The sequence below is a fragment of the Morus notabilis genome, unplaced genomic scaffold (genome assembly GCF_000414095.1).
Source record: "Morus notabilis unplaced genomic scaffold, ASM41409v2 Scaffold504, whole genome shotgun sequence".
NCBI classification, from domain to species: Eukaryota; Viridiplantae; Streptophyta; class Magnoliopsida; order Rosales; family Moraceae; genus Morus; species Morus notabilis.
In genome coordinates this window covers 114,443-126,984 of record NW_010367142.1, presented here as the reverse complement: position 1 = coordinate 126,984, position 12,542 = coordinate 114,443, and the positions used below count along the sequence as shown (strand labels likewise).

Here is a 12,542-nt window from a genome sequence, read left to right as displayed (position 1 = left end):
GCTCCACAAGGGAGAAAAAGAAAATAACAATAATGTCCTCCGACTTAAGGGAGGCATTCAAGTTATAATCACGGTGTCGTGGGGGACCTTGCAAACCCTCACGTTCCGATGATTGCGCGCAAGTGGTACGCGAGCACTCGGGCCCATCAGTAAGAAAGATAAGATAAGATAATAAGACTATGATAAGACATCATAATTAAGCATAATCAGCTCATGCATATTTATTCATGTGTACTCACAGTTATTTTGCGAGATATAGTTCCTACTTGCTGAGCGAAAGCTCAATCAGATATGTTCATGCTGTAGGTAAGAAACCTATCAGCAATTCTTAAAGGGCAATGGTGAGCGGCGGACGAATGGTGGAGATGGGAATGGATACCGCTCACGCAGTTATCTTCCGCAGTAAGTTTAAGAAAAATCATGTATATGTCTATATGATTCAAAGGTTTTAAGTATGTAAGTTTAAAAGCATACGTACATATGTATGTTAAGAAAACCAAGGTTGTAGCTAACAACCCTAGTTTTGAGTATTTAAGTTTTAGAACGTTGCAACATTACATGCAACAAATAAATGAATTTTAAATGTGACGATTTAAATGATTAATTTTAAAAGGACTTTAAGATGTACTTGAATTTAAGATTTCTCACGAAATTCGTTTTAAGGTCAAATTAGATGGCCCGAATGTATTGGCTAGTTTTAGAAAGAATTTTTAAGAGGATGTGAAACAAGAATTCAAATGTCACTCAGTTCGAAAGATATTTTTAGAAGATTTTATCTTAACTAAATTAAGAAAAGCTTTAAGTAATTTAGTGATTCATTCTTTTGAAATTATTGTTACGTATTATGAAAGTATTCCTTCTTATGTTTAAAAAAAAAAAAAGTTGTTCCGCAAATTTTAAGAAACCCCAGTAAGTACAAGTTAAAAAGTAAGTTACGGTGGTGGCCTCATAGGACGGTCGTCACAAAGCTCATGTAGAATAGTAGATCAAATGAATAAGACAAAAGGAGAATAAGAGATATGAAAATCAGATAGACACATATAAAGAATATGGTTCAGGTATTTGCATTCAATTACTAACATCACGCATTAGAAATAACTGAAATAGGATTTAGCAATGTCATTTAGTGCCAACTGAATTATAAAGAAATTTATGCAACATAAGAGGGGAAAAAGAAATAGGGAATAAAAAAAGAGAACAAAAACATAATAGTAAAGGGAAAAAATGGCTCAGGTTTTATATCTTTTATTGGTAACAATATATATGAGGGAATTTTTAACTACAACCGAAAGCAATCCCTAAAGAGTAACTGCAATATTTTAGAAGAAAATAAATATGAAAATATTGAAGAAAATGTTAAAAAACTAAAAATCAAAACTTAAGAGTTTCTGTTCAACGTTAACATCGACAACAGGAAAGCAACAAATACTGCAGTGGTAAAAAATCAAGGGGAACATAACATGAAGAAAAAGAAGAAGGATAAAATCTTAGAAATCTCATGTAAAATAGCAGATTACATGAATAATACTAAAAAAGAAATAGATAGGGAAATTAAATAGACAGATATAAAGAATTTGGTTCAGGTATTTGCCTTTAATTGTTAACATCATGTATTAAAAATAATTGAAATAGGATTTAGCAATGCCATTCAATACCAACTGAATTATAAAAAGATTTGTGGAAAATAAGAAGGAAAAAAGAAATGAAGAAGAAAAGAGCGAAATAGAAACAGAATAGTAAAAGGGAAAAATTGTTTAGGTATCTATCTTTTACTGCTAGCAACATATACCAACAAAATTATTATAGGATTTGTACTAAAGACAGAAAAAAAGAGTAGACAACATAAATAGTACAAACAAAGATAAGAAAGATACGACATCATTTGTAACCGTCACTGAAACCAATCCCAGAAAAGTGGCTCAAATATTTGAGAACAAAACAAATCAATCCCAGAAGACTAATTGAAATATTTGAACAAAACAAAGACAATAGAAAAAGAAGAAATACTGCAGTAGTAAAAAAGCAAGGGAAAGACAGTATCAAAATAAAGGAAGTAAATAAATTCTCAGAAACTTCATAAACATAAAAATGAGTTCAACTGGCGAACCAACAACCGTTGACAAAACATGATAAGTAAAACAACATAAATCTTAAATAATCCGGGTAACGTCAAAGCTTGCTAAATCACTATAAACAGTTACTTAATACATGGTAACAATAAAAGAAAAATACTACATCATTACCAAATGAGAAGTCACATTAGACAGAGAACATAGTGTTGACAGATTAATATAACAAATAGAATAAAAACCCAATTTTTACTCAAATAGCAATAACTTATATAATATAAACACTAAACAATATTTTACAAATAATATTAACAAACTTAATACAAACATAATCATAATAACATAAAATAGTGAGCACATATATTAACAACTCAATATATACACTTAAGAAATCATAGTAATATAATACATACAATTTTAAGAGCAGTTGGAAATAATGTGAAAGAAGTAAGAAAGAAGTACCTTAGAGCAATAACGAAAGTGGATAGAGTTGATGCAGGAGAAGTAAAAAAAAACTCCAAAACAGAGGCAATAGAAAAGAAAAAAAAAACTCACTATTGAAAACTAAAGAAAAGAATGGAAACAGAGAAGATAGGCTGTAAATGTAATTGTATGACAACAAAAACAGAAACAAAGCAAAAGATAGTAAGCATGAAAGAGAAAACAATATATTTATACAAAGAAGATAAACTTTTGAGCATGTGGCGGTAGCAAATACTGCAAACAAAACTTAATACGTTTAATAATTAGTTGAAAATAGGTGTTACGTTGAATAATAACTACTGCAGAACAGAACAAATAACCTACAGACGGTGAAAAAAAAAATCCGTTAGAAAAAATTACCTTGCACTAAAAATAAATGTCTAAACATTCCTGACTAATATAACCTGCAAACAAATATGAAAACACGTAATAATTAGTAAAAACAGGTGTTACACAACATGACAACCAACAGGAAACAGAACTAATGAACAGAAGACAGTGAAAAACTACAAATCCCTTACAGAAAATTAGAGGATAAGGAAGAACACATATAGAAACAAATAAGGAAAACGACAATAGAACATCAAATGTGCAGTGAAAAAGAATATGAACAAAGAACAGATAAAAAACAACCGAAATAGAGAAAATAGGGGGAAAAAAAGAAAAATGGGTTATTTCGAAGACCTAAACAACCAAACACAAAAAAGAAAGAGAAGAAAGAAAGAAAAAGAAAAGAGATAACAAAACCCTACTATGAAATAGGAGTAAAAAATTTGACATAATGAAATCTTAAAAAATCGATAGAAAAAAAAAACACGGAATCTATTCTGAATGATAACAAAAAAAGAGGGGAAAAAGGGAAAATGAAACCCTGATATAAAATAAGAGGGAAAAAAATTGACACAACGAAATCTTACAGAATCTGAAAGGAAAAAAAAAACAACAGAGAAACCAAGAACAACAAAGAAGGAAAAAACAAGAAACATAGACCAAAATTATTCCTAAAAAACCATCGAGAAAGCAAGAAGACGCATAATAAAAAAAATAAAAAAACTAAAAAAAACTAAAAAAGAAGAAGGAGAAAACGAAGAAGAATAAAACAACAAAACAACAAAACTAAAAAAAAGAACAAAAAAAAAAGAAAAAAAGGAAAAACCATTCGCTGAAAAAATTAATAGAAAAAATTCCTGGAAATAAAAACCAAATCAAAAAATGAAAAAAAACTAACAGATAACACTAACAAATAACAGATCTGAAATAAAAACACTAACAGATAACAGATCTGGAAAAAAACTGATAAAAAACAGAAGAAAAAATGAAGCCAAATCCAAGGAAAGAAAAACGAAAAACAAAACCAAAAAACAAAACAAACATAAAAAATGAATCCCAAAAGCCTCATGAAAAGGAATAAAGAGAGAAGGGGAAAAAAAAAAAGAAATGCACAGAAATGACCAAATCGAGAAGCTTGACGGAAAGAAACGGTGAGAAAACCAAACAAACAAACAAAAAAATCCCAGAAGCCTCACGAAAAGGAAGAGAGAGAAAAGGAAACAAAATAAATGGACATAAATGAAGAAGTCGAGAACTCTCGCAGTGAGAAAAGAAAGCCAAGCCAAACAATCAAGCGTAGAAGCTTCATCAAGGCTCTATTCCGAAGGATAAGACAAAAATACTAAAACAGAAACCAAAGCAGAAATAAACAACCAATGATAAAACGATAAAAACAAAAATTTAGGACACAGCTGGAATTTTTCCAAAGCAAAGGGAGAGGAAGGACTGAACACTATTTTAAAAACAGTAACTCGGGTGCCTTATGTATAATGTTAGATAAACGCTTTATATATTTCAACTAAAATGCGCGTTTTGTTTGAAACGGCGTTTGGTTGCATTTTATTTCTTTTGGTTGTTTTTTACTTTTTTTTACCCTTTCATTTAAGCTTTGATGGTTTTTTTTACCCAAATAATTTATTTATTTATTCAATATAGTACTTTCTTTTACCCTTTTTTATTTTTGTCCGGAAATTTAATGTTCCTTTTATTTTGGTTCTTTTTACCCTAAAACATGTTTATTTTTTCATTTTGGTCCTTTTTGACTTTTTTTTTAAAAAATTTTCACTGAAACTTTATTTTTTTCGTTTTACTTCTTTTTACCCTAAAACTTATTTATTTCTTTATTTTAGTCATTTTTTTACCTTTGTATTATTTTAGTTATGAAATTTTATTGTTTCGTTTTGATTCCTTTTGCTTGCAAACTTATATATTTCCTTGTTTTGGCCTTGTTTTTATTTTTTCCTTGAAACTTTATCTTTTTTCATTTTGGTCAATTTTACCTTAAAACTTATTTATTTTTTCATTTTGGCCCTTTTAACCTTTTTTTGGGTTTTGTATTGAAACTTTATTTTTCTCCATTTTGGTTTCCTTTTTTGCCCTATAAGTTATTTGTTTCTTCATTTTAGTCCTTTTTTACACTTTTATTATTATTTTGATTCTCAATTTTTTTTCCTAAAACTTATTTATTTCTTCATTTTATCCTTTTACATTTTTTAATACTTTTTCCCGTTTTGGTTCCTTTTGCCTTAAAACTTATTTATTTCTTCATTTTTATCCCTTTTGACCCTTTTTTTATTTTATTTTTGCCAATAAACTTTTTTTTTTTCGTTTTGATCCCTTTCTCTTAAAACTTATTTATTTCTTCATTGACCCTTTTTTTCTGGCTTCTTTGCCCTAAAACTTTACTTTTCTTTTACATTTTGGTTCCTTTTTCGAATTTTATATTTAAATATTATATACTTTTAATAATAATACAGTAATTAAAACGTACCACGTGAAGTTCAACTAGTATAAAGATAAAGATGAAGATAAAAATAATAGTTGAGGTATAAAATTTGCGGAGTACTGATAAAGACACCACACCAATAACACCCGAAGCCTAAAAACAAGTAGAAAGTAAAAGCAAAGCTATAGATACTAGAGTAACTGGCAAGATAAAAAAAGCCCCCAGAACCAGCACTGAGTTAGATGGCTAACTTCTCTCGAAAATTTACATAGACGACGCAATAGAACACCAGTCCCCAATAAAACTATAAGCATTCAAAAGAGTCACCTTCCCAACTTTACTCGTAAAATCATAGAAATTAATGGGAATCATAAGCCCCTAAATATCTTCACAGGTACTCCGGAGTCTCCAATCCGGCTCTTCTTCATTCAGCGCACGAATCACTTTGCTGCCAATACAAACACACACACACACGGACCGCAATACGAATGTTGAGCCAAAGAAACTGCTTCTCTCAGCGCAAGAGCCTCGCTTCCTTTCTCCTTCCCACCTTAACCCAAATATGCTAAATTTTCCCTCCAATGCTTTTAGCGCCTAACATCTAGTAAGTATACAATTTGTAAAACTGAATTTGCTGGTAGGGAAAAACAAACCCTAATATTTTAGACACTTTTGATTGCTTCATGAACAATTTCAAACCAATTCACCAAATTTGTGAACATGAAAGTTTGGTAGTTCACCTAATTTAAAAAATTGACATTTTTAGTATCGTTCTTATCAGCAAAGACCAGAATAACCAAATAAGTGAACATAGGACGACGCTGGAAAACCCAAAACTAGTAAACAAAATGCACAAAACAAACTTGATGTCTCATTACATAAATGAGTGTTGACAATCACGTGTACAAATAACTTTTCTATCATTTATATGGGCCTAATAAACACCAACAAAGAGGGAGGAACAAGGAAAGAAAAACATAGGCAAAAAATAATAATAATAACAAGATTTCCTGCTTAAGAATAACAAGAATAAAGCAGGGTCTGGTCCAAAAAAAATTTCAGTAATCTCAAAAGCATCATTACCACCCTTCAATTTAATTATCAAATAATTGCTAGTCCTCCCTCTATGGTTATTTATTTAGAAAGAATCTCAATCCTAGCTAACTGCACATGCACAAGATATGGTACACTATTGTCTCTTCTCTTCTTCCAATTTCCCACTCCTGGCAAATCTGCCAGTCTTTTTCATCTGTCAGTCTTTTTCATCTGTCATGACTCTCAATATGGAAAGTATGCTTTGGGGAAACCATTAAATAAGGCCTGTATACGGATTGTATGCTTGAACAGGCATACCTGAGCCATAGGGATGGACAGTGGCTCCATGAGGGTTTCCAAAAGGATTTGCAGATTGTTGTTGAGGACCCATCATCATCATTTGCTGTTGATGCTGGAACATAAACGCCTGCTGTTGGTTGGCCATGGCTGCCATTTGCACTGAATGTGGTGCAGCCACTGCTCTAGAAGCGGAAAATGGATCAGGTACTGGTTGTTGCATCATGTGACCCGACACTGGAGCAGGCTCCCAAGGATTATAGCTCACATTCTGGCTGTTTCTTCTGATTGCGTCGTCGTATAGGCTGTCCAGTGTAAGTTTGTCCAATCCCCCCGCCTTATATATATATCAAGAGTCATTATCAGCAGTAATCCTTCAGTAGTCTCTTTCTTTTTTAGGTACCAGTAATATCTCAATACTTAAAATCTAGTATTTTTCTTAAGTAGCAAGCGGGAGGGGGGAGAAAAATCTATTGTTGGAAACCCCGACCAGTAGGGAAAATATGTATACAAATGTGTGTGTTTTGTGTGTCATGGCAACCTCAATATCGAGCATATTGAATAATGTGGTAGCTAATCAACAGTTATTCTAGGTAAATGTATGAAAAGTTACCAGTTTGCTAGTAGCTGTGGCAGTTTCATTTGAGCTTGGAGCTGTTACAAGTGCTAATTCCCAGCCTGTAGTTCCGTTTGTTTGTGTTGAAGCCATAGAAGGTTGATCAGCTGCAAAATTATTACAATGTCTCCAGTTTTACTCGATTCCTCAAATATAAGGTTTACTCATTTGTTTTTCTTAAAAGAGTTAAGTTTTGTGGAACAGAATTAGCTCAAGTTGACTAGAAAAGGGACTAAGATTCATTGGAGAAAAACAACCCGCTAAAGAAAAAGCAAGAAGAAAGAGTACTTACTGATTGGAACAATGGCCAAAGCCAAGGCATTCTTCTCATCTAATTCCTTAGTATCGGGAGTGGGATCATTCAAACCCTAGCAACAAAGAAAAAGCATCTTGTAAATAAACATTTAGAGGATCCAGCTATTTTCAAAGTTCTCAAAATAGAATAAGCCAACTACAAGGCAGAAAAATAGATCAAACCGTCCAAAAATTACCAGAAGATTGGGTGGTTCAGCAACAGGTGCTTCAACTTTTACAGGTTCCGCTTCAGGTGGAGGTGGTGATGGTGGACGTGTCTCCTCCATCTCTGGAGCCTTTTTGTACTCTATGGCCAACACTTCCTTGGGAGCAGCAATCTTATTGTCAACCACCTAATTGGTCAAATGTAAAGTCGATGGAAATTATTTTAATTTGCAACGAATTTACCTTAGTTAGAACGGATTAATACTGGGCAAGGGCTTTAAAGAAAAGAACATGGATCATGAGATAAGATATAGATGAAAAGGAAAGAGCAGTATAATATGGCAAATAATTTTTAATTGACTACCATTTGAAAGCTCCCCGTCATATAAAAAAAGATTATCAGAAGGCTCAAGGATATCAAATAGTGTATCCGGAAATACAGTAGCTTCAAAAAGTTATTCAGAGAAATAATTTAAAAAGTACCAAATAGTCTAGCAGCGAAAGATATTTAATTGACTTATCAATAATAAACCATAGGAAATGGTTTATTTTCCCTTCAATTGAAATCGAAAATCCATGGGAAATGTTATCACCCTGAAAAATATTCCCCTATAAAATCACTCAATTAACAGATATACTGTTGGATAGTTGATATAGGTATTATAAGTTTCATACCTGATCCTTGCGAACTGTTGAAACCCGGGGCGCATCTCTGACATACTCTTCCATGGCTTGTAAAAATGACGCAGGGGGCTACATTATCAATAAATTTTTAGCTCAACAAACTCTCTTTTTTAAAACGATTTTTAAGAAAGGAATCCCAGCAATGGAAGAAACCGTGAATCAAATAACCACCTGCTCAATCTTGATAAACCTCTCTCCACGCCCAATGTCAATACTTTTACATATCTCGTAAAATTCTGAAAGTCTCTCCGCCTGAAATTGCACATATTAATGCCTGTGGATATAATAATTCTCTCCTCCCAAGTAAAAAATTAGTTAATTCCCAGAAGATTCCCAGAAGATTTACCTGCTGGCCGGCCCTCCTATATATATCCAGAGCCTTCACAGCATTGTGGCGTTCCATCTCAAAGAACTGTGAGACATACAGTTATCACATGTAAGTTTGCACAAGCTAAGATCCCCATCCTAACAAGACAAAATGATGTCTCTTACCTTGTCAACCAGATTAACTGTACCATCACTTATAGCCTGATAAACCCTAATGCTTTCTGTAGCAACCTATGTGAAGAAATAGAAGAAAATCAGAAGAAAACACAATAATAAGATCGAAAAACAATAGTGACAAAGATAAGCACAAAGCCCTTATAAGGAAAATGCTAAACAAGAAGAATGGATTCAAATGTTACATACCATCGACAGTGCTAACTGAATCACATAATTATGAACTGCAGCTCCTTGTGGCTGCACAAGAATAACAGATATGAAGATCAGAAAATAACAAGATTTGGTAGGAGACGCTGCACTGTACAAGCATTGTAAAATTGGTTGTAATTGTGGTCAAGTACAGGCCCAACTTCAGAATTGAAAATTACTTGGCATCCAAGAACACGAAAAAGAAGCTGTTGCAGTGCAGGCAAGTGCTCAAGCAATTCTGCAGTATCCAAATCCTTGGTCCTCTGCACCAAAAGTGCTATACATTCACAACTCGATCTAATTTCTTGAGTAAATGCAGAAAGAGAAGGACGGAGATAAATGTTTAATAGGGTCATTACATTATGGAGTTTATTTCTTTAACTAGATCCACTAAATTAGATATCTCAATTCGCAGTTGATGGAAGGACATTAGTAGACAAGATTTAGTCTAAGTGGAGATGTTGCAATTCAGGGGAATTAGATCCTAGTAAGCAACCAATTGATCACGACAAAATAACCATTTGAAAATAACATCATCCCACAGCATGACCCATACTGCTTCTTAGAAAAGATAACATGATATCTAGAAAATATACATCTAAGCAGTAAGCAATCTATTAAAACCAAAAGACCATAAGAAAGAAGCAATTGGAAGAAAATAAAATTCTTACTGCACGGTCTGTCTCAACATCGTATTTCAGAACACGGAAGCATTCCAGCCTCTCCTCCAAGAATAAGGCATAAGTACGGACCCAGGCAGAATAATCCCATGCTGGCAGCCGACAACAAAGAATTCCATGACTAAGAATCCAATGTCCTGGTAGAAAAGCATTTTAATAAAGATGTGGTGTCAGGGAATAGGAAGCTACCATTTGGGCTGGAATCATCTTTAAAGTGAGCCAAGTTAAGCATATGGCTCCTGCTTCTTCCATAATTAATGAGTTCCTCATGAAATGTGGGGTCCACTTCCCTCAAAGCACGATGAATAACAATGAGAGTTTTCAATGCAACCTAAATGCAAAGCCAATAGACAGTTAAGCATACTTTAATTCATGAACATGTGCAGGAAAAAAACAAGTTTAAGATGCACTTTTTTCATTTTGAATAATAAATAAGATGAACACTAAACCTAGTGTAAATAGAGATATAGAACAACCATACTGTAACCTAATTTTTTAAAAAACTAATGATAAAATCAAAGCTTTTTGTCAACCTAACAAAACTTACGTTTTCTAGTCTTGTAAGATATTTACAATGTCAAAACTTCCATAGAAGACAAAGTTGTATAAAGTCAAAGTTGGCAAGTTAGAATTTTATTTCTATTCTATCTACAATGGTATATGGGGTAATTATAGACCAAAATGAGATTGATTTTTTTTTTCTTTTATTGTCTCCTTTAGGGGAAAGTAAAACGGCATATAAACAAGGGTGAGCTCATAACAAACTAAGGCAACTCTATTTATATGCTCGTTTCAGTTTCCAATATTAGTTCTTCGTGGGATTTCTTAGGAGAGTAAAATCACTAAAATAAATGTAGCGTCCTATTGTATTAATCTCCCTTAGTAGTAGAGAGCTCTGAACAGCATGTAGAGTTTTTAATTCTGTTTTTGGTCAACGTGTTAGTTTCACAGCAGTACCAAGATACAAGCCATACTAGCAAAGAAACTATATGCCTGTTAAGTGTTATGAGCACCTATATATTTACCATGCCTGCTTGATGTTTAAACATAGATGGCCCGATTAAGAGTAACTCATACATTGCAAGTCCTAATCCACTGCAAGTTTTGCTTCTTCAACTTTACAATGTGCATAGTAATACAATTTTTCTATAGCATGAAGATTCAAACTCTATGCTCATCAGCCCATGACAAACAAAAAATGAATAACTCGAAGCCATACCGCCCAATTATGTGTTCTCGACAACCTTCTCGCCAGAGCATGGATACAGTACGCAACATCGGCTCGAGGTCTAGTTGCTGAAATAGCAGCAAAAATAGCTGCGAGGGAAAAGAGAAACAAATTATATCAGGTGCCCTGTCCCATCTGTTCCTTTCTACATTAGAGAGTAAACAAGGTAATCCGATCTGAATGAGTGAGAGAGAGAGAGACAGATACAGAGACAGAGACAGAGACAGAGAGACAGGGAGAGAGATCTACCTCTGATGTGCTTTTCCTTAGCAGGGCGTTCAACATGATTTGTGGCTTTGACTATAGCAATGTCCAATTCCTGAAAAATTTATCACCCCAAGATGAATTTCTAATCTACTTTAATCAGATAAACCAACATAAATAACACAAACAAATCTTAATACCTTGTAATCACTATTGACTTTAGCCAATGAAACTGTAGTGGTGTCCTTAAGGGCTCCAAGCGCTTTCCTCAAACTTTTCTGAGTACCTCCTGACATTCTCCCCTCTCTCCCTCAACAACCAAAATCTACATCAAAACCCAACCAATTCAATCCAATTCCGGTCTGAAAACCCCCCAATTCATCACAAAATTTGAAAAATTCCACGCCTCAAAAAATTCAACATCAAATCACAAACACACATCATATCCAATAGATACATCCATACATAACAACCCTCATCTCTAAGTTCATAATTCAGATCAGATCACACATGATTAACATTAATATATCAAGATTCAAGAACCAAACTTCAACGAGCTCTAATCAGTCCTCATAAGTCGACTGAATCTCCATTAAACCAAATCGCGAGAATTCAGCGACAAAATATATGTCTAAACAAGCAAAAAGGGGAAAGTAAATTTGAATATTGAAGCTACACGAGTCGCAAGATAACAACAAAAGAAACGAACTACGAAATCAAACATAAGATTAGGATGTAAAACAGCTCAGAATATTATCCAAATGAGATCAAATATTCGAATTCAATCGACGAAGAACAAAAAAAAAAATCAAACATGGAAAAGAACACAGAAGATGAAGAAGAATAAGAACAGAAAGCGTACGTACACAGATCAGAGAACTCGAATCAACTGAATCCAAATCACTGGGAGAGAGAGAGAGAGAAAGAATGGAGGTGTGGGTGGCTGGTCGAGAGCAGAGAAAAGTCGACCAGAACAAATGAGCTCGGTTTGGTTGGGTCGTCGGCGTCTATGACAAATACTTTCTTTTTTTAATCATTTTTTTCCTTGTCACTATTATTTTCTTTTAAATTTATTACTGCCAAAAAGGAAAATTGTAATAATATTTTACTATTATAATACATTCTCTCTCTTCGCCACTTTCTCTCTCTGCCTGTCAGAAAATACGGCATTGTAAGAACTTGTACTATCTGGCTCTCTCTCTCTCTCTCTCTCTTCTTGCAGTTAAGACGGGTCTCGATTCCCTTCGCCACGTTGTACAATTGCTTCGACTTTAGTATAATTACAAATTTAACCCCTGAAATTTGAATTATTAAAAAC

General features: G+C 33.4%; 1 protein-coding gene across 3 annotated transcripts; it reads right to left on the bottom strand.

Annotated features, from left to right (window-relative positions):
- Positions 1-6,231: 6,231 nt before the first annotated feature.
- LOC21387566 (putative clathrin assembly protein At5g35200) lies at positions 6,232-12,259 on the bottom strand. 3 transcript variants are annotated; one of them, XM_024174681.1, is made up of 16 exons: positions 12,087-12,259; positions 11,425-11,549; positions 11,270-11,339; positions 11,012-11,109; positions 9,982-10,123; positions 9,784-9,884; positions 9,292-9,375; positions 9,110-9,160; positions 8,912-8,977; positions 8,766-8,831; positions 8,591-8,671; positions 8,411-8,488; positions 7,768-7,923; positions 7,569-7,644; positions 7,274-7,383; positions 6,232-6,997 (listed from the first exon to the last, which is right to left on the bottom strand). In XM_024174681.1, the coding sequence occupies exons 2-16, from the start codon at positions 11,518-11,520 to the stop codon at positions 6,638-6,640; spliced, it is 1,635 nt and encodes a 544-aa protein (XP_024030449.1). In that variant the 5' UTR covers positions 11,521-11,549; positions 12,087-12,259; the 3' UTR covers positions 6,232-6,637. The 3 variants fall into 3 exon arrangements, with proteins under 3 accessions (XP_024030449.1, XP_024030447.1, XP_024030448.1); XM_024174679.1 differs by having other exon boundaries at positions 12,091-12,259; XM_024174680.1 differs by having other exon boundaries at positions 12,114-12,259.
- Positions 12,260-12,542: the final 283 nt, after the last annotated feature.

What these genes read in the sequence shown, in the direction of transcription:
- LOC21387566 (XM_024174681.1), bottom strand. Translation starts at nt 11,520, where the DNA reads ATGTCAGGAGGTACTCAGAAAAGTTTGAGGAAAGCGCTTGGAGCCCTT. An exon ending in CGAGAACACATAATTGGGCG is followed by an intron (nt 10,124 to 11,011) that starts GTATGGCTTCGA and finishes CTTTGCATTTAG; the next exon opens with GTTGCATTGAAAACTCTCAT. An exon ending in CTGAACCACCCAATCTTCTG is followed by an intron (nt 7,645 to 7,767) that starts GTAATTTTTGGA and finishes CTTTGTTGCTAG; the next exon opens with GGTTTGAATGATCCCACTCC.